The sequence below is a fragment of the Salvelinus fontinalis genome, unplaced genomic scaffold (genome assembly GCF_029448725.1).
Source record: "Salvelinus fontinalis isolate EN_2023a unplaced genomic scaffold, ASM2944872v1 scaffold_0023, whole genome shotgun sequence".
NCBI lineage: Eukaryota > Metazoa > Chordata > Actinopteri > Salmoniformes > Salmonidae > Salvelinus > Salvelinus fontinalis.
Window position 1 is genome coordinate 633,560 of NW_026600232.1, and position 22,611 is coordinate 656,170.

Here is a 22,611-nt window from a genome sequence, read left to right on the forward strand (position 1 = left end):
TAGTGATGAGCTTGGATGGAACTATGGTATTGAACGCTGAGCTGTGGTCAATGAACCTCATTCTCACAGAGGTGTTCCTTTTGTCCAGATATGAAAGCGCAGTGTGGAGTGCACATCTGTGGAACTGTTGAGACGGTATGCGATTTGGAGTGGATCCAGGGTGCCTGGGATGATAGTGTTGATGTGAGTCATGACCAGCCTTTCAAAGCATTTCATGGTTACAGATGTGAGTGCTACCGGGCGATAGTACTTTAGACAGGTTACAAGGACTATGGTGGTCTGCTTGAAACAAGTAGGTATTTCAGACTGGGTCAGGGAGAAGTTGAAACTGTCAGTGCATGCTCTGAGAACGTGTCCTGGTAATCCATCTTGCCCTGCAGCCTTGTGAATGTTAACCTGTTTAAAGATCTTACTCACATCGGCTACGGAGAGTGTGATCACATATTCATCCGGAACAGCTGGTTCTCTCATGCATGGTTTAGTGTTGCTTGTCTCGAAGTGAGCATAGAAGGCATTTAGCTCATCTGGTAGACTTGTGTCACTGGACAGCTCGTGGCTTGGTTTCCCTTTGTAATCCATGATAGTTTGCAATTCCTGCCGCATCCAAAGAGCATCAGAGCCAATGTAGTAGGTCTTGGTCTTGAATTGACGCTTTTCCTGTTTGATGGTTCGTCGAAGGACGTAGTGGGATTTCTTATAAGAATCCAAATTAGTGTCCCGCTCCTTGAAAGTGGCAGCTCTAGCCTTTAGCTCAGAGCAAATGTTGCCTGTAATGCAATGCTTCTGGTTTGGATATGTACGTACAGTCACTGTGGGGATGATGTCGTTGATGCACTTATTAATGAAGCCGGTGACTGATGTGGTAAACTCATCAATGCCATCAGATGAATCCCACAACATAGTCCAGTCTGTGCTAGTGAAACCTCTTGGTAAATAGTATGGTCTACAGCTTATCACGAGGTATTCTAACTCTGACTCCATCTAAGGCTAGGACACACTGCCAGGGTTGAGCTGAGGATGAGAGAGTAATGGCCAACTTGATCTATTTTGACAGTTCAAATAGTAGGGAAGGCTCTCCTGTGAGAAAAGTTGACTTGATCAGATTACACATCTTTTTTTAAACAACAACTCTTTCCTCCAAACGCAACTCATCTGCACATGATCCACTTTCCAGAGAGACAGAAATGTAATAGAATACAATAGAATATAATACACCAGCCCGTCTGGTGTTCAACTTTCCCAAGTTCTCTCACGTCACCCCGCTCCTCCGCTCTCTCCACTGGCTTCCAGTTGAAGCTCGCATCCGCTACAAGACCATGGTGCTTGCCTACGGAGCTGTGAGGGGAACGGCACCTCCGTACCTTCAGGATCTGATCAGGCCCTACACCCAAACAAGGGCACTGCGTTCATCCACCTCTGGCCTGCTCGCCTCCCTACCTCTGAGGAAGTACAGTTCCCGCTCAGCCCAGTCAAAACTGTTCGCTGCTCTGGCACCCCAATGGTGGAACAAACTCCCTCACGACGCCAGGTCAGCGGAGTCAATCACCACCTTCCGGAGACACCTGAAACCCCACCTCTTTAAGGAATACCTAGGATAGGATAAAGTAATCCTTCTAACCCCCCCCCCCCCCCCCCTAAAAGATTTAGATGCACTATTGTAAAGTGGTTGTTCCACTGGATATCATAAGGTGAATGCACCAATTTGTAAGTCGCTCTGGATAAGAGCGTCTGCTAAATGACTTAAATGTAAATGTAAATGTACAATAGAATAAATACAATAATTGAATTTAATAGAATACAATAGAATACAATAAAATATCATAAAATATCATTGAATACAATACAATACAATAATATAGAATAAAACAAAATAGAATAGAATAGGTCTTCTGCATGACCTTGCTGCTATGCTGATCCTTCCAGACACACTGTTTCTAAATGTATACATACTGAACAAAAATATAAACGTAGCATGCAACAATTTCAAAGATTTTGCTGAGTTACAGTTCATATAAGGAAATCAATCAATTGAAATGAATGAATTAGGCCCTAATCTATGGATTTCACATGACTGGTTAGGGGCACAGCCTTGGTAGGCCTGGGAGGGTATAGGTCCACCTACTTGGGAGCTAGGCCCACCTACTGGGGAGCCAGGCCCAGCCAATCAGAATGAGTCTTTCCCACAAAAGGGCTTTATTACAGACATAAATACTCCTCAGCACCCCTCCCCCCTCAGATGATCTCACAGGTGAAGAAGCCTGATGGGGAGGACCTGGGCTGGTGTGGTTACACCTTGTCCCCAGCACAAGGTACATCTGTGTAATGATCATGCTGTTTAATCATCTTCTTGATATGCCACACCTGACAGGTGGATGGATAATCTTGACAAATTATCAAATGCTCACTAACAGGGATGTTAACAAATTTGTGCACAACATTTGAGAGAAATACACTTTTTGAGCTTATGGAAAATCGTGACACTTTACATGTTGCGTTTCATATTTTTGTTCAGTATAGTTTAACCTCTCTCTGTCATTAGCAAAATAACCAACTATAACAAGAGTGCTCCACTGCTCCTAAATTACTGGTAGCAGCCCGCCATTTCCTTTTTCTTCTGTAACAAAAGGTCTTTAAAACACAAAGAGATTATTTGTGTCCAAGACTCCTCCTTGTCCCTGCCGGTTTGTGCTGTCTTGCCAACTCCTATGGTCACTGTCACGCTAAAGAATGACCATAGAAGTTGGCAAGGCAGCACAATAACAGTTTTAGGAACAGGCTACCTCATTCATTACCATTGAAATCAGGAAAGGCGAAATGCACAGTACAAAAGTGCACTTAATATATTAAGGTTAGCAGATTGTATGACTTGGTGGCTGTGCCAGCTTGTGTCCACTCTTCAGAGCTGCCTCCAGAACAAGATTCATGACGAAAAACGCTAACCTGCCCTTTCTGCATCTTGTCGAGCGCCTTCTGCGTTGCCAGGACGACTAGAAGGGGCTGACCCCGTCCACGTGACAGAGATCCTCTCTTCTCCTGCTTCGGGGTGTAGTGTGTGCTCTGTTGTGCTGTCTGCTGCCACTGTGACAGATTTGGGGGAAAGAGAAAGTGGTCTGCTCTGGTTTTGCCACCAGACAGTGGAGTTGGTCGTCTGGACCGAGAGAGCAGTCGGCCACTGAAAGATGGAGCTCTCTGCGGTCGGGGAACGCGTTTTCGCCGCGGAAGCCATTCTGAAACGCCGCGTTCGCAAGGTGAGCATGCCGCCGTTTTTTTGTCGCTGCAGAAGAGCAGACGTGGGCGAGGGTCTCCGCGGCGTGCTTCGAGGGCGAGAACCGAGGATCTGTTTTTTAATGATAACGGGGAGGCCTTGTTGTAGCTAGTAGAAAGCGGATGCTTCTCTAGCAAGCCGTTGTAGCTAGCCGAGAAGCTAGCAAGTGTGCAGTGCTGATGGTTTGCAGTGAAATGTCGTAAAAAATAGCTAGCTAACGTTACACAAATGACTCGGCGTGTAAAGCCAACGTAAGCTTTAGCTAATTAGCAATGCCAATTTAAAATAAAGGCCGGGTTTGCGTTCAATGCAAATTTATGCTTTGTCTTTGACTTTTTACCCAGACAGCTAGACTAGAAATATATGATTGCACCCCACATACCATAAGCTAGCTCGCCAAACCATACATTAAAGTCGACTGTGTGTCATTATTAACTTTAGTTACATAGCAGCTAAATCTGTTTTTCCCTCTCTAGCTTGAGTAAATGTTTTGTCCAGATGCCAGTGGAACTAATTTGCTAGCCAGCCTGTCTGTGTCTGCTTGATGGTGGTGTTTTGTAGCAGCTTTTCCCTCTAAAATGACAAAACAAGACAGGCATACCAGCCAACTTATTAGTCAGAACTGAGCCAGTTTATATTAGTCAATGTATTGAGTTACGTATTATTTAGAGTAATACGTTAGTCTTAATATTTATCTTAGTGATCATGAATAGCTAGATAATAAGAAGCAATTTCTGCTCACTAGCTAGCTATAAAATGGCTGAATACAGTATTTAACACTTTTGGGAATTTTCTCATTCCGCTGTACCTTTCTCTCTTCAGTCTCGCCTAGAGTACCTAGTGAAATGGAAAGGATGGGCACTCAAGTAAGTGATTGCGTTCCTAACGAAAAAATTCATTCAGAATTGTAAATCTTTGCATACCAACAATCACCTTGCCTGAAGAGACATTTTGTGTTTTATAGTACATATATCCTAGTAGCTACATCTTTAATAAACTCATACGTCTCCAAGTTATACCATAACATGAAAATGTTAGCCTGAAATCCAGACCTGTTTTGTGCTAACATTCCACTCCTTGTACTCCGTGTCATGTGCCAAACGTGGAGTGGAATGTTAGCACAAACATACTGTTACCCAGGTTATGTAAATGTAGAAATAAAACAATTGTGGCACCTCTTTGCTTTAGACACAGTACCTGGGAACCAGAAGAGAATATCCTGGATGGCAGACTGATTGCAGGATTTGAACAGAAGTGAGTGGAACAGTTAACAGAATTTAAATTCTTACACATTATTCAATTCCTTTAAGACAAGTGATGTTTATGACACGGTAAGGACATTTGAGAAATCATCAAAAAGTCTAACACAATTCTCTCGACTGTTCGCTCTCATCCCAACATCAGTTTTCCTGTTCTCCCTAATTTCTCCAGCTCCCCTCTATCTTTCTCTCCTTGTTCCCTCTGCTCTCTCTCCCTCTCTTTCACTCCGTCTATATTTAAACGTCTTATATCTGTGCAAGTCCTCTCTTTGTCTCTTCCTGCCAAACCCACTTCAAAGCACTCTGCTGCTTAGAGGGATCGTGTTTACATGGAACTAAAATGATCGTGTGTGTGTGTGTGTGTGTGTGTGTGTGTGTGTGTGTGTGTGTGTGTCCAGTCTTAGTCAAACAAACGTCAAACTGTTATTCTTTTAGTTTTTTTCTTCATTCAGATCCCTATGAGCTGACTCCATAGCAACCAACCGCTAGCTAGTCGTCCTGGGGTCCGCTGTTCTGCTTTCACACACCCAGTCTGTCTCATATTGCACCCTTTTGCCGATATAGTGCACTACTTTTGACCTGAGCTCATAGGGATTTGATTAACGGTAGTGCCCTACGTAGGGAATATGGTGCGGTTTTGCGGCTCCACCCCTGGTCTTTTGATCATCCCTGTCTAACTGGAAGTTGGGATGTATGAGAAACAGGATGTTACATTAATAAACGTCTCCCTCAGTTGGCTTTGAACTGTATCAGTGGAGGCCTAGATGTTATTACTTCAATAATTGGCTCAATCCCAATTCAACCCATCCCAGCCTATTGTATTCAGGCAGGCTAGGGTCAGGGTAAGAAACCATCCCAATTCAACCCATCCCAGCCTATTGTATCCAGGCAGGCTAGGGTCAGGGTAAAGAAAACATGTAACGTATTTCACTGTTGTGACGTTGACTTTATCGGGTGATTTAATTGTAATCCCTTTGGGGGTTTTTCTCAGAGAGCGTGAGAGAGAACTCCACGGACCAAAGAAGCGGGGACCCAAACCCAAAAATCTTCCTGCCAAGGTATTGTTTTGGATGTTCTTGTCTACCACTATCACAACCACACCAGAATTGGGATTAGCTGATATATTACCGGTCCCAATGAGAATGTAAGAGCAGGACAAAACCTTTCCTGCTGGAAGTTATGATGATGATTTTCTCCTTTTGAGTTTACAACTCACTTTCATCTCTCTCCTCTCTTCTCAGGCACGTGGAGCCCAGAAGAAAGAGACCCCCACCACTCGAGCGCCTCGCTCCACTTCTTCCTCCTCTCCTCGAGCCCCTCCATCCTCCTTCCCCTCCGCCTCTCCAGCGCCCTCCCCTAAACTCAACTCCATGGCAGCGACACACAAGCTGAAGAAAGACATTCGACGCTGCACTAGTATGTCCCGCCGCCCCTTACCTCGCACCGACCCCCTGGCCACTCCCGGATCCTTCTCCGGCCCCAGTGGGTTCCCCTCGCGGCCCCCCGTCTCCCCCTTCTCAGAGACCGTCCGCATCCTCAATCGTCGCGTCAAACCACGCGAGGTCAAACGGGGTCGCATCATCCTAAATCTCAAGGTCATCGACAAACCAGGAAGTGGAGGCGGAGGAAGGGGCGGCGGGGGTAACCGGAGGGCGCCATCTGGCTCCATGTCCCTCCAAGGGGGTCGTCAGAACATCCCCTCCCGAAATAGGATCATAGGGAAGAGGAGTGGAGAGGCTCCGTACCGGCCCTTCCAGCCCATGCTGGGGTTCCCCATGTACGGGAAGCCGTTTGGTCTCCAGTGTGGCGGCCCAGGACCTCTACACCTTCCACACTCAGCCACAGGCTCCAGCACAGGGACCTCAGGGGCTAGGGACACCCAGCCACCCCTCTCTCCCTCCAGCTCCAGTGGATTCACCACACCCGCCCAGAACCATCCTACCCCTCCTGGACCCGCCACTGGGGCCTCTGGGTCAGCTCCCAACTTGGGCGCCCAGGCTTCGGCCTCCTCTGCCCAGTCTACCCCTAGCCACCCCCCAGAGCTCCAGAAGAACCAGAACGCTGAACAAGGACCAAACCCCCTCCTTCCCTCCCTCTCCTTTGCTTCCGGGTCCTCCTCTTCCTCCTTTGATGAAGAGGAGGATGATGCTGATGCTCTGGACCTTTCCGCTCCTCAGGAGGGGAAGAGGAAGCTTCGCCGTCGGCGCCGACAGAAACGCCAGCCGCCCTCGGTCAGTACCGCCTCCCCTCCTCACCCCCCTGGCGCCTGTCCCTCTCCCTCCAGCTCTCACAGGGTCCCCGCCGAGGGCGACCCTGACTGGCACCCAGAGATGGTGGCGAGCAGCGCCAACGTGGTCGTGACCGACGTCACCACCAACCTCCTCACCGTCACTATCAAAGAGTTCCCCTCCCCCTCATCCCGCCCCTCCTCCCCCCAACCAATACACCCAGATAATACCACCTCCTCCTCCTCCTCACCACCCCCACTGAAGAACCCCCCACAATCCAAGCCATAGGAAGAGATTACAGAAGTGGAGATGAATGAATTAGCCTGGCTCCCTGATCTGTTTGTGCTGTCTTGGCCAACTCCTGTGGTCATCGTCTGGGACCAGGCTAGGGAGTAATGCTATTTTAACACCGAAGGTAAAAAAAAACTTCCAATAATAATGAAATTCAGGCCATTGAATATTGAAGAGGAGCGTTATTTTTTTGAACAGAACTATGAAAAGCTAAGAGCAGGGCGTGCAATATACATCTGTAATAAGGCTGATTGTCTATCTTTATGCAGCATGATTTCTCTTCTGAGGATCAATAAAGTTTATTCAATTCATGTCCACTCTCACAACCTTGACTGTTTGGAGGCTGGCAATAGATACCTTCAGTCATAATAACGTTCAAATCAATTCAATCTTTATTGTAGGGACGTTCATACAACCAATAACAGTGTTTGTTATTTGTTCATATTTATACCCATTATTTCCATTGGAAGTCCGACTCGTTAAGGTTTAAATGAGGTGATGAAATGACGTTGCACTTGCTTTGTTGGGCTTCGGCAATACTGCTTTTCTACACTGAGATCTTCAGCTACGCGCTTGACTCCATTATGGACAACAACCGTATTCTGTATCATTTCCGTATCCAATATCCACATGTGAATTACAAGCCCTTCTTTTTTCCCTCTCTCGAATGCACAGGCCTGTATAAGTATATATTTATATGCACGCACAACGTTAATTCAGCTGCAAAAAGAATACAGATAAGCGGTGAAAGCATAGAAAGTTCTGTATTGCTTCTCTTATTGCCATGTTCCAACGCCTGCCTTTAACTCGCTGTCGCCTTCAAGATTCCGGAATGTTCCGTGTTCTGGAACCTCAGTCAAGACTCTAAACTGACTCTCTAGTTATTTAAGCTGTGGACTGCATGGAGTGGGATTAATGATGATGTAGTATGTAACCTATCCACCGTGAACACTTGTGTTTGTACCTACCAGATATTCTCTGTGGAATAACCTGTAGTCCAAACCTCTCAATGGCCTTCTAAACCAGGTTGTGTTGGCGTTCTGATATCCTGGTCCCAGATCTGACCATCTTCTGGTGCTGCCCCTGTTTCTATAGGGCTCCCCTCTCTCTCTCTCTCTGGTGTATTTGTACAATATTATTACGATATTTAAAAGCATGTGTTGCCTTATAGCTGCTCAGTTCCAACTCCACTGCATCTCGTCCGTATACTGTATTAGATAGATGGTTGATTGTCGTCTAGTCTTTGATACTGTGATAATAATAATACACATCCTACCACAAACACATCATCATTCAGCTGTTAATGGATAAAAACAGATTCTCTTGACTGTCATTGGCTAAACCAGTAGATTCTCTTGACTGTCATTGGCTAAACCAGTAGATTCTGTTGACTCATTGGTTACGCCAGTAGGAGTGTTCATGTACTTCTTGGTGACGTTTTAACAGTTGATATAAATAGGTAGCACAACTTGACATAGTGGCCTACATTTATACCAAGCAGGGCTCTAGATTTCTTTTGGTTTTTTTATCTTTCTTTTTTAATTTGTCAATTTTTGGATGTAATTTCAAGAGCCATGTCATTGGCACTTTAATGTAATGACAAGAAGCCGACCTGAAGAATCAAATATGAAATGTTTGTCCATGTAAACTGTTTTATGGGGGGGGTTCATTTCGAGGGCTTTTGCTTATGTACCTCATTATATATTTTTGAATGAAGCGTAATGTGTATGCTTTACCTTTTTAGTAATTACCTTTGATTGTTATTGTTGTTTTTGATTCATGTCCAATATGGGTTTGATAAAAAATGGAAAACCCCAGATTTTTAATGAATTATAAATGTGTGTCAAGACTGCAGTTTGTGTCTCGTAATATTGGTAATATGAATGATGTACATTGAATTGTGTTAATGATGATAATGACGAGGATAATGTCGATGGTAACGTTGTGATAATGTAGCTGAAGCATGTTTTGCGAACCCTTATTGTACAGGTAAGGTGAGCGTGGTCATGTTGACGTTCGTTCGTTGTTGCTTCCTGTATATGTTCTGTTGTGCGAGGCTTTTAATAAAAAAATACCTCCAAGACAGTTCCTTTTGTCGTTCATCTCTTCAGTTCTTTACAGAGGAGTTCTCTGACCTCTTATGTGGTGATTCTTGTGAGTTTATGGCTTTAAGAGTCCATTTGGAGATTCAATCTGGTATCTTGGCTTTCAACTGAAGGAGAAGGTTGTATGTGATTCTCTGTGGCTGGTTTCCAGGGCCCAGATCAAGCTTAGTCCTAGACTTAAAGCAGTATGTCTGGGGAAACTGGCCTGAGCTCAGACCACTGTGTTGGTAGTTCCCTGATGGTCCACATGGTGGCACTGTAAACACAGGTCACATGGGCAGGATTTTTGCTCTTAGCCTGCACTCTCAGAAGGTTTGAAGAGATGGTTGGGGCGATGGTTGTGCTTTGGTGGCCTTCAAGAGTCAGCCACGGAACACAGTTGAGAGAATATCTGTGGACACACTACTGTGAGCAAAGATAGCCCCTTCTCTTTCCATTGTCCTTCCCACGACCTGTTTTAAGTTCCTTGGTATACACATCACAGACAAACATCAGACAGTCTGGTGAGGAAGATGCAACAGTCACCCAAAACCCTGACAAACTTTTACAGATTGCACAATTGAGAGGATCCTGTCAGGCTGTATCACAGCCTGGTATGGCAACTGCATGGCCCTCAACCACAAGGCTCTCCAGAGGGTGGTGCATTCTGCACAACGCATCACCGGGGTCCCACTACCTGCCCTCCATGATACCTACAGCACCCGATGTCACAGGAAGGCCAAAAAGATCATCAAGGACATCAACCACCCGAGCCACTGCCTGTTCACCCAGCTACCATCCAGAAAGCGAGGTCGGTACAGGTGCATCAAAGCTGGGACCGAGAGACTGAAAAACAGCTTCTATCTCAAGGCCATCAGACTGTTAAACAGCCACCACTAACTCAGCGGCTGCTGCCTACATTGAGACCCAATCAAGGGCCCCTTTAATAAATGGATCCCTAGTCACTTTATTCAATACCACTCAAAATAATGCCACTTTAATAATGTTGTTAATGTTAATGTATATCTTACATTACTCATATCACATGTATATACTGTATTTTATACCATCTATTGCATCTTGCCTATGCCGCTCTGTCATGCTTATCCATATATTTCTATGTACATATTCTCATTCACCCCTTTAGATTTGTGTGTATTAGGTAGTTGTGGAATTCTTAGATTACATGTTAGATATTGCTGCACTGTCAGAACTAGAAGCACAAGCATTTCGCTACACTCGCATTAACATCTGCTAACCATGTATATGTGACCAATAAAATGTGATTCGGTTTGTATGCCTTGTCTACTATCGTCCTATTCTACCACACTCCTCACCTTCAAACCTTCATCTCCCTTTAGCATCCATGTCCTCAACTCTTCTACCACCTTCTCCCATCCAGCCCAGCCCATACTCTGGCAGGCCACCCATGGTCCCCTCTCCCGACCCCAGCCAGCCCTGCTCTGGATGGCCTCAATCCTCTCTAGTTTGGTCTCCACATTCCTCCTCCATTCTCTCTCAGAATCAGCCCATCCTCCCTTCTCCTCACCCTCTCTCCTCTCCCCATCTCTGGCTGGCCTCCCATTGCGGTTTAGGGACTGGACAGATGGGACTTCCTAGTGGGATGGCTGCCACTCCAGGACATCTACAGCACCTGGTGTCACAGGAAGAAGAAGATCATCAAGGACCTCAGCCACCCACGTCATGGCCTGTTCCCCCCCTGCTACCATCTAGAACCCGGAGACAGTACAGGTGCATCAAAGCTGGGACTGAGAGACTGAAAAACAGCTTCTATCTCCAGGCCTTCAGACTGTTAAATAGTCACCACTAGTCGGCCTCAGTACTCTGTCCTGAACTTAGTCACTGTTACTAACAGGCTACCACCCGGTACTCAACCCTGCACCTTAGAGACTGTTGCCCTATGTACATAGTCATGGAACACTGGTCACTTTAATCATGTTTACATACTGTTTGACCCACTTCATATGTATATAATGTATTCTAGTTTAGGCTTATCCTAACTATTGCTGTACACACCTTTTCTATTCATAAACTGTCCACACTGTCTATGCACACCATCATATACAAACACTGAGTATACAAAACATTATGAACACCTGCTCTTTCCATGACAGACTGACCAGGTCAATCCAGATGAAATCTATGATCCCTTATTGATGTCACTTGTTAAATCCACTTCAATCAGTGTAGATGAAGGGGAGGGGACAGGTTAAAGAAGGATTTTTAAACCTTGAGACAATTGAGACATGGATTGTGTATGTGTGACATTCAGAGGGTGAATGGGCAAGACAAAATATTTAAGTGCCTTTGAACAGCTATGCCAGGCACACTGGCTTGTGCCAAGAACTGCAACACTGCCGGGTTTTTCACACTCAACAGTGTCCTGTGTGTATCAAGAATGGTAAATCACCCAAAGGACATCCAGCCAACTTGACACAACTATAGGAAGCATTGGTGCCAACTTGGGCCAGCATCCCTGCGGAACGCCCCGACAGTGAGGCTGTTCTGAGTGCGGGGATTTGTCTGTATTGTTTTGTGTTGTTAGATATTACTACACAGCTGGAGCTAAAAACATTACAATTTCGCTGCACCTGCAATAAAATCTGCAGAATATGTACGCGGCCAATAACGTTTCATTTGATTTGATTTACTAGAGCATATTGTCCAGGCAGACTAGACTTGTGCTGTGTGTGGGGGATATCGTAAGTGTGGGTTTATGTTCCGGTCTGGTAATAGAGGATGTATGCCTCATACACGCATCTGCTGTGAGCGCGCACATACACACACACAATCCATAAACGGGTGTAGTATTTTGGTCTCTCTCTCTCTCTCACACACACACCCCCACACACACACACACACACACACACACACACACACACACACACACACACACACACACACACACACACACACACACACACACACACACACACACACACACACACACACACACATCTATCTATCGTATTAGATGCTGTTTATAATGTTATTTGCTTCTTCACCCCCAATGACGCATCCCACACACACACCCTCCACTCCCTCGTCTGTCTCCCCGCCTACTCTGTCACGGTTCCCATAGTAACTACGGACGGAGGATAGGAGCGGAGCTTAGCAACACCGAGAGAGGGAGACGGTCTTTCGATTTAGGCCTGCTGACAGAACAATCGGTATTTCTACATTTAGATAAAAAGGCAACAAACGCGTCTGTCAACCACTGTCGTTTGTTTTCTGCGCGTTTGGAGGTGTTTGGGGGGCGAGGGGGCGAGGGGGCGTATTATAATATAGGCCTAGGTTATTCGTTTTATTTAATCATGTAAAAAAGCAGGTAGATTAATCAACTGATAGGCTATCGAGGAGCGGATTATGAAATCGCACGAGTGATGTTGGCTATAGCATTCTCATAGCCTAATGTAATCTAGATTGTGAGGGGGGGAAACTGACCTTATTTTTCAGTAGAATATATCTTTCCAACGGAATTTGATCTCTGATTTGTAGGCTAATCTATCGCTTTAGCCTATCTCGCCACGCTGCCGCTATGAAGTTCGTTGTAGTCTTGGTCGGTGCTGGATCCGTGGTCTTCCTCGGCGCGGCCATCTGCATCATCGCCAGTGTTTACCCGCGGAAAGCTGCCGCGCCCCAGGACCTGTCCGACAACGCGACTCTGTCTGCTGAGCCCTTGTTTTCCCTGGGCTCCGTGGCTCACGCCGGTACATTGGGTGCTCTCCATGGTGCTGAATCCTACGAGGGCGGCGGAGGAGGCGGCATGGGGCTCGGGCTGGGGGGTCCCTCCACTCTCAATGAGCTCAGCCCCGGGGAGGTGACCGGTGGTGGTGGAGGGGCGCCGAAACAGTTCAGTTTCAGCCGGCTCATCTGCACTCCGATTCCCGCCGGAGAATGCAAGCCCAATATCTTGGAGCAGCCAGCGGACGACCCTTCACTCTATGTGGATGAAGACTGGAGCTTCCTCCGGACCACCGCGGACGACCTTCGGCAGACGGTGGTGCAGCAGAACGGCCAAATACTCATGGATCAGCGGACCATCCGTGAGCTGACGGGGAAACTGTCGGAGTGCGAGAGCGGCCTGGAGGACGGGAGTCCCGGGCACTCCGAGCGGAGCCTGGGGGCCTGGGCGGGAAACCGCCGACTCATGGCCGGGGATGATGTGAGCTCGTCGGCCGCTGTGCAGCTGCAGACCGCTAGAGCCGTGGAGGAGCTAGAGAGGGCCATTCTCAACCTGAAAGACCGCATCGAGAAACTGGAGGTGGGTTGGGTGAATAATGAGCATAGCTTACCCTATAGCCCAAAGCCACAGACTGTAGTCGTATACAGTCTCGATATAAGCTAGCTATAGGGAAGCATATGAATAGGCTACTTTTGTAAAACGTTTCAATAGAGATAATGCGCCTTGGAGAGCGTATAACACACGTTAGCGCCTTGAGGTGCGCCTTTGATAGGCTTAGCCTATATGTCCCAGTGTGTTTTATAATGTCTTGATCATCTCCAGTCAGTCACTGAGCTAGGCCTATAGGCTATAGCCTACTACGGTTAGCCTATGTATTATTTATATGATCAAGGGAATTTATGCAACATGACTATATGGCTACTGATTGCTTGCCCCCAAACAGAGTGAATCTTTCAGTAGATAATCCAGAATAATGAAAAACATGTCGCCACCAATTGTTAGCAATATCCAACACCGACAGAAAGACAGACAGACATTGCACAACCCAACGTCTCAACCGTATGCAACAGATAGGCTACAATATCAGCGCGGAAACAGAGGCGTCCCAATTCTAGAACCCCCACTTGGCGCGCCCGTGATGCATGGGGCGAGGCATAGGCTGTATCTCGTGATAACGAGGTAAATGCCCATGGGTCTAGTATTCCTAACGGCTAGAATATCCTAATGACATCAATTATTTGATTGACTTCAGGACCTCTAACTCACCCCGACCCTCCCTCCTCCCTCCCTCCTGACTTTATCGACATCAGGACCCCTGACTCCCTCCCTGACTCCCTCCCTGACTCCCTCCCTCACCTCTCCTCCACATCCATCCAACTCACAGCCTCTCTCATCAGCATCATTACACGCACCCGCTCCCTCAGCGCAAGGGGATATAGTTTGTTTCATTTGCTGTCTCTCCCCGCTCACCATGCAGCTCTTACATCCGCATCCGACCACATCAATAAAATATGAAGCGATGCTGGATGAAGAGAGGAGAGACCTTGAGACTTAAGCCATACTTTGTGTGTGTGTGTGTGTGTGTGTGTGTGTGTGTGTGTGTGTGTGTGTGTGTGTGTGTGTGTGTGTGTGTGTGTGTGTGTGTGTGTGTGTGTGCGTGCGTGTGTGTGTGTGTGTGTGTGTGTGTGTGTGCACCTGTATTTTTACTGTAGCTTGCTGTCTTAAAGGTATTGACTGTGTATGTGTCAGAGAGAGAGAGAGAGAGAGAGAGAGAGAGAGAGAGGGGGGATGGAAAGAGGGAGAGTCAGTCTGATGTAAGAGAGGCTATTTTATTTTTATTTTTATTTATTTTTTATTTCACCTTTATTTAACCAGGTCCTCATTTACAACTGCGACCTGGCCAAAATAAAGCATAGCAGTGTGAACAGACAACAACACAGAGTTACACATGGAGTAAAACAATAAACAATTCAATAACACAGTAGGGGGGGAAAATGAGTCTATATACATTGTGTGCAAAAGGCATGAGGAGGTTATTGCTTGAGACACCTAACATTTCCCAGTGCATTCTAACATACTGCACAGTCCACGAACAGTGAGTGTGAATGTAGTCTATAGCTGTCCAAGCATTCAATCTCTCCTCACGCCAACGCTCTCTCTCTCTCTCTCTCTCTCTCTCCCTTGCTCTCTCTGCCTCCCATCTTCTCTTTCAGTCTGTCTGTGTGCATGTCTCTGTGTGTTTGTCTGTCTCCTGTTGCTCTCTCTTGTCGCAACCCTCTCACTTTACTCGTACTTAGTTGCTCTCTCTCTCTCTCATACTCTTTCTCTCTCTCTCTTTCTCTCTCTCTCTTTCTCCATCCTTCCTCTTTCACCCACACCTACTCATTTCTCTCTCCCTTCCTCTCTATTCACCTCCTCTCTCTCTCTCTCTCTCTCTCCACTTTTACTCTCTCTCTCTCTCTATCTGCCTGCTTGTCTTTCTTTTCGTTGTTTTCTTAAAGATGCACTAAGTCATGTCAGAAGCCAGCAGATTCATTACTTACCAACAACAGCTGAACATTCCAATAAAACCACACCACGCAGTTGTCTAACAACAATATCTACAATCTAGCAAGTAACTTTAGTGGGTCAGAGTGCGATATTTATTTAGTTTCAGAGCACAAACGTTTGTTAGCACATTTCTCAACCTGGCTTTAACTATGGAGGGAGCCATCCTGCCCCGCTAATTGCAAGGGGGTTGCCTAGCAACACAAACCTCTGAGAGAGTCAAAGTATGCATTGCATGACAAATTCCCATGATTTGTAAATCTGTATCTCACAAAATAACTAGATACAGCGCATTCGGGAAGTATTCAGACCCCTTCACTTTTTTCCACATTTTGTTATGTTACAGCTTTATTCTAAAATGTATTAAATAGTTTTCTTCCCTTCGTCAATCTAAACACAATACAATAACTGAAATATTACATTTACATACATTAAGTATTCAGACTCTTTACTCAGTACTTTGTTGATGCACCTCTCTCTCTCTCTCTGTCTCTCTCTCTGTCTCTCTCTCTCTCTGTCTCTCCCTCTCTCTCTCTGTCTGTCTCTCTGTCTCTCTCTGTCTCTCTCTCTCTCTCTCTCTCTCTGTCTCTCCCTCCTTGCACTATCACTCACTCCTCCACAACCTCCTATTTTCTTTCTCTCCCTCCATACTAAGCCCTTCCTCTTCTCTTTCTCTCTCCTCTCACAGTTGGAGATCGGCCCTGCTGCCCTCAACCTCTCCGTTGAGACTCCATCCCCCAGCGCCGGCGTGGGCGTCAGCAGTGGCATCGGTACTAAAGTTCAAGGGTCATCGTCATCAGCATCAACGACAGGAGGCGGTCGTGTCTCCTCGGGGGGCCGAAAGGCCTCTGGGGGCCCTGGCAGAGGAGGTGGAGGCCCCTGGAAGGACCTGGAAGGAGAGCTGGAGAGAAAGATTGAGACGCTGGAGAAAGAGCGGAAGGCGCTGAGGAAAGAGACACAGACACATCACAAACAGATAGACCAAGGGATTGATACTCTACACCACCGCATTGCAGAGCTGGAACAGAGTGAGTGGAACAGAAAGGGGTAGGAGGGCGGAGGGAAGAGGGAGGAGGGGTACTATAGGGAACTACAAGAAGGTCAAATAAGTTGAGCCCAGATTTGCTAGAAAGCAAAGTAGATAAGAAGGACAAAACAGTAACTTCTTATTTTACTACAACTACTATCTGTTTCCCAGCGTCAAATGTAAACCACCTCTCCTTCAGTCTGACAGAGTACAACTACCCTGACGGCTATGTCCTCTCCTTCAGGTCTGACAGAGTACAACTACCCTGACGGCTATGTCCTCTCCTTCAGTCTGACAGAGTACAACTACCCTGACGGCTATGTCCTCTCCTTCAGGTCTGACAGAGTACAACTACCCTGACGGCTATGTCCTCTCCTTCAGTCTGACAGAGTACAACTACCCTGACGGCTATGTCCTCTCCTTCAGTCTGACAGAGTACAACTACCCTGACGGCTATGTCCTCTCCTTCAGTCTGACAGAGTACAACTACCCTGACGGCTATGTCCTCTCCTTCAGTCTGACAGAGTACAACTACCCTGACGGCTATGTCCTCTCCTTCAGGTCTGACAGAGTACAACTACCCTGACGGCTATGTCCTCTCCTTCAGGTCTGACAGAGTACAACTACCCTGACGGCTATGTCCTCTCCTTCAGTCTGACAGAGTACAACTACCCTGACGGCTATGTCCTCTCCTTCAGGTCTGACAGAGTACAACTACCCTGACGGCTATGTCCTCTCCTTCAGTCTGACAGAGTACAACTACCCTGACGGCTATGTCCTCTCCTTCAGGTCTGACAGAGTACAACTACCCTGACGGCTATGTCCTCTCCTTCAGTCTGACAGAGTACAACTACCCTGACGGCTATGTCCTCTCCTTCAGTCTGACAGAGTACAACTACCCTGACGGCTATGTCCTCTCCTTCAGGTCTGACAGAGTACAACTACCCTGACGGCTATGTCCTCTCCTTCAGTCTGACAGAGTACAACTACCCTGACGGCTATGTCCTCTCCTTCAGTCTGACAGAGTACAACTACCCTGACGGCTATGTCCTCTCCTTCAGTCTGACAGAGTACAACTACCCTGACGGCTATGTCCTCTCCTTCAGTCTGACAGAGTACAACTACCATGACGGCTATGTCCTCTCCTTCAGGTCTGACAGAGTACAACTACCCTGACGGCTATGTCCTCTCCTTCAGGTCTGACAGAGTACAACTACCCTGACGGCTATGTCCTCTCCTTCAGTCTGACAGAGTACAACTACCCTGACGGCTATGTCCTCTCCTTCAGTCTGACAGAGTACAACTACCCTGACGGCTATGTCCTCTCCTTCAGTCTGACAGAGTACAACTACCCTGACGGCTATGTCCTCTCCTTCAGTCTGACAGAGTACAACTACCCTGACGGCTATGTCCTCTCCTTCAGTCTGACAGAGTACAACTACCCTGACGGCTATGTCCTCTCCTTCAGGTCTGACAGAGTACAACTACCCTGACGGCTATGTCCTCTCCTTCAGTCTGACAGAGTACAACTACCCTGACGGCTATGTCCTCTCCTTCAGTCTGACAGAGTACAACTACCCTGACGGCTATGTCCTCTCCTTCAGGTCTGACAGAGTACAACTACCCTGACGGCTATGTCCTCTCCTTCAGTCTGACAGAGTACAACTACCATGACGGCTATGTCCTCTCCTTCAGGTCTGACAGAGTACAACTACCATGACGGCTATGTCCTCTCCTTCAGGTCTGACAGAGTACAACTACCATGACGGCTATGTCCTCTCCTTCAGGTCTGACAGAGTACAACTACCCTGACGGCTATGTCCTCTCCTTCAGGTCTGACAGAGTACAACTACCCTGACGGCTATGTCCTCTCCTTCAGGTCTGACAGAGTACAACTACCATGACGGCTATGTCCTCTCCTTCAGGTCTGACAGAGTACAACTACCCTGACGGCTATGTCCTCTCCTTCAGTCTGACAGAGTACAACTACCCTGATGGCTATGTCCTCTCCTTCAGTCTGACAGAGTACAACTACCCTGACGGCTATGTCCTCTCCTTCAGGTCTGACAGAGTACAACTACCCTGACGGCTATGTCCTCTCCTTCAGTCTGACAGAGTACAACTACCCTGACGGCTATGTCCTCTCCTTCAGGTCTGACATAGTACAACTACCCTGACGGCTATGTCCTCTCCTTCAGTCTGACAGAGTACAACTACCCTGACGGCTATGTCCTCTCCTTCAGTCTGACAGAGTACAACTACCCTGACGGCTATGTCCTCTCCTTCAGTCTGACAGAGTACAACTACCCTGACGGCTATGTCCTCTCCTTCAGGTCTGACAGAGTACAACTACCCTGACGGCTATGTCCTCTCCTTCAGTCTGACAGAGTACAACTACCCTGACGGCTATGTCCTCTCCTTCAGTCTGACAGAGTACAACTACCCTGACGGCTATGTCCTCTCCTTCAGTCTGACAGAGTACAACTACCCTGACGGCTATGTCCTCTCCTTCAGTCTGACAGAGTACAACTACCCTGACGGCTATGTCCTCTCCTTCAGTCTGACAGAGTACAACTACCCTGACGGCTATGTCCTCTCCTTCAGTCTGACAGAGTACAACTACCCTGACGGCTATGTCCTCTCCTTCAGTCTGACAGAGTACAACTACCCTGACGGCTATGTCCTCTCCTTCCCCATGAGGACCAAGAACATGTAACAACCATCTCTCTCCCCTCCTTCTCTGTCTCTCCCTCCCTCTCTCCTTCAGGTCTGACAGAGTACAACTACCCTGACGGCTATGTCCTCTCCTTCCCCGTGAGGACCAGGTACATGTACGGCCTGGTGCGGAGAGAAATGCCTGAGATGTATGCCTTCACCGCCTGTGTCTGGCTCAAGGTGAAAGAGGGGGGTATCGGCACCCCCTTCTCCTACTCCGTCCCGGGACAACCCAACGAGCTGGTGCTGCTGCAGGGGATACACAACCCTGTAGAGCTTCTTATCAACGACAAGGTAGGAGTGTGTGTGTGTCATTACCATATTCATTACTGAAACATGTCAGTTATCCCCTCCTATTGTTCATACTTGTATAGTTTTATGAATAACATTGATTGGTCTAATGATTGATTGATCGACTGATTGGTGATTGAGCTAAATGTCCCTTCCCTCACTTCTAGGTGGCTCAGCTGCCCCTGTCTCTTGCCCAGGGTGTGTGGGAGCACATATGTTTGAGCTGGACCCTCAGAGACGGGGTATGGAAGGCCTACCAGGGGGGGAAGCTGAAGGGGCGCGGAGAGGGGCTGGCCGCATGGCACCCCATCAAGCCAGGAGGAGTGCTCATTCTGGGGCAGGAGCAGGTGGGTGAGAGGGATGGAGGTCTGGAGGGGTGGAGAGTTAGAGGGATGGAGTGATGGGTGGTGGAAGGATGGAGATTGAGAGATTGGGGGGGGTGGCTTATCCTGTGGCAAGAGCAGGTGAGAAGGGTGGGGTCGAGGTGGAGGGTGGAGGAATGGAGAGATGGATGAGGTGGAGAGATAGAGGGATAGAAGGGTAATAAGAAACCTTGAGGGGAACCAGAGTTTTCTGGCTGGCTGGCTGGGTGGGTAGGTGGATGAGTTGTCTTGTAATCCCTGATCTCTCTATTTCTCTTTCACTCTCTATCATCTCGATCATATTATATTTCCTCTCTAGGACACGCTGGGCGGTCGTTTCGATGCCTCCCAGGCCCTGGTTGGGGAGCTCTCCCAGTTCAACCTGTGGGACAGGGTCCTGAAACCTGCTGAGGTATCCGCTCTGGCTGCCTGTTCCTTGGGCACACTGGGCAACGTGGCCCCCTGGACAGACCAGGACGTGGAGGTCTATGGAGGGGCTACCAAGGAGGCTGTGGACCCCTGCAACCAGCCACCCCGGGCCAGCCCCAGCTCCAGCCCTAAACAGTGAAGGGTTAGATGGGTTGGTAGAGGGGAAACTTGGTTGTTATAAAGGGGAGCTGCTCAGTGAGGCCAGAGGGGTTAGTTGGTTTGTTTATGCTCCTCATAAGAGGGGGGTTTGAGGTGTTTTTCTGGGGCAGGGGTTGTGTGATGGGGAACTGGGGTAGAGATGGAGAGTCAGTTGAGTTGTTTTAAAGGGGCATTGCTCTTTCCAAGAGAGGGTGGGTGTGCTTGAGGAGGATTGAGGAGGGTCTGGGATCAGGGGGAGTAGAGATTAGTTGAGTAGGTGTGTTGTTATCTGGGTGTTGTTCACCCACTGAAGGTGTTAACATCAACAGCACTACAGCTGTTGAGAACAACACCCAGACTAGCTTTAGCTCCGTGGTGATGTGGGAAGATGTTAAGGGAAAGGTGCTGCTTTTTTTCACCCCTCTGATTTGTGTTTTAGAGAGATGGGAGGGTGGGTGGGCGGGGAGGGGGGGGGGGGGTTCTCAGCCCCCCAGGGAAGAGCTACATACGCCACGCCTCATCTCCTTTCATCTCATCTCGCCTCGTCTGATTTCATCTCATCTCGCCTCATCTCATTTCATCTCATCTCATTTCTCCTCATCTCACTTCACCTCATCTTATTTCATCTCATCTCATTTCATCTCATCTCATCACGTGTTCTGAAGCTTGTGCTTCTAACTTTGAAATAGTGATTTTCTTCTGCTTTTGGAGATGTGACGCCAGTGTTGCTACTCAGCTGTGTTTCTGATCAACAACAGCTCGTTAAAAGTGAGCGTTTGGATTTCTTTTTCTACTGCGCATTTCCTTGATTTTCTTTGCAGCAACGTTTTTTTTCCAACACTGTGTCTATTTTCTATGTCTGTGTGTTATGTGCTTTCAAAGAAACTCTCCGTTTGACCTACTGCGACAAAACCTCTCACAAAGATGCAATTGTCACGGCCCAGCACAATGTATCGCCATAGAGATAGCTGAAGAGATAGCTGCTGCGAGTCACATGGATCATGTAAATTAAGACGTCGATTGATTTCTTAGATTCATAATATCCATCTGGTTGACTTAAAGGGGCAATCTGTTGAGTGATTCGTGCATCCATTGTGGCAGGGTGTCCGCTTTGTTGTTGTTTGAAGTGCAGATTCGCCCTTTACAGTGATTTGTGACCTGTCTCAATGTTTTTTTAAAGCTGATGGAATGGAATGTATGCATGAGAAAAGCTTTTTCAAAATTAGAGGTCAGAGGTCAGATTCCTAAATAGTCCTGTTTCCAAGACAGCAACAACACAAAAGCGTACAACAATATTAACTATTGAATGGTGCGCTTCACCCCACAAAGCCCAAAATGAATACGCACCTCAAAGAATGTGTATTTAGCTTTTTCTTACTCACAGAATTGCTTAATAAGTGTGTAAAGAAGGGACATTGGGACACTGATGTTGAGTTGAGGGGTGTAGTGAAGAAAAGTGCACCCGGATTATTGGGTGTACCCCCCCACTCCACCATTGACATATGGTTGTAAAGTGCCTGTCTGGGTATTACACGCCCAATGCAAATGTCAAATGTATTTTATTCTCTCTCTCTCGCTCTCGCTCTCGCTCTCTCTCTCTCTCTCTCTCTCTCTCTCCTCTATCTCTCTCTTTCTCTCTCTCTCTTTCTTTCTCTCTCTCTCTCTTTCTCAATCTCTTTTTCTCTCTCTCTCTCCTGCTATTGGTTATGATGTTATTGTAACCAGCTGTGATGTCAGTAAGTGTAGTGCTTGTTCATCTTGTGCACCTCCATGGATCTTCTATGATATTGTGACAATATGTGGATGAATAAAATAAAATGGTTATGATGTCGTAAGAAGGTTATGGCTTACTGTGTGTGTATGGTCAAATCTTGTGTGTGTGTGTGTGTGTGTGTGTGTGTGTGTGTGTGTGTGTGTGTGTGTGTGTGTGTGTGTGTGTGTGTGTGTGTGTGTGTGTGTGTGTGTGTGTGTGTGTGTGTGTGTGTGTGTGTGTGTGTGTCGTGACTGGTCCTCTACCCACACAGAAGGAACTGTGGAGTTGAACTGTGCTGCTCTCTGATCTAGTATCATCTCTCCCACACTAACTGTTATGTATCTGTCTTTCTCTCTTAAAGGGATACTTTATGTATCTGTCTTTCTCCCTTAAAGGGATACTTTATGTAGCTGTCTTTCTCCTTTAAAGGGATACTGTTATGTATCTGTCTTTCTCTCTTAACGGGATACTGTTATGTATCTGTCTTTCTCTCTTAAAGGGATACTTTATGTATCT

At 47.1% G+C, this 22,611-nt stretch overlaps 1 protein-coding gene across 1 annotated transcript; it reads left to right on the plus strand.

Moving 5' to 3' along the window:
• Positions 1-2,779: 2,779 nt before the first annotated feature.
• Positions 2,780-20,788, plus strand: LOC129842204 (uncharacterized). The gene is made up of 10 exons (XM_055910651.1): positions 2,780-3,248; positions 4,088-4,131; positions 4,454-4,519; positions 5,516-5,582; positions 5,766-7,033; positions 12,635-13,412; positions 16,069-16,408; positions 19,175-19,416; positions 19,581-19,760; positions 20,095-20,788. The coding sequence occupies exons 1-10, from the start codon at positions 3,180-3,182 to the stop codon at positions 20,341-20,343; spliced, it is 3,303 nt and encodes a 1,100-aa protein (XP_055766626.1). The 5' UTR covers positions 2,780-3,179; the 3' UTR covers positions 20,344-20,788.
• Positions 20,789-22,611: the final 1,823 nt, after the last annotated feature.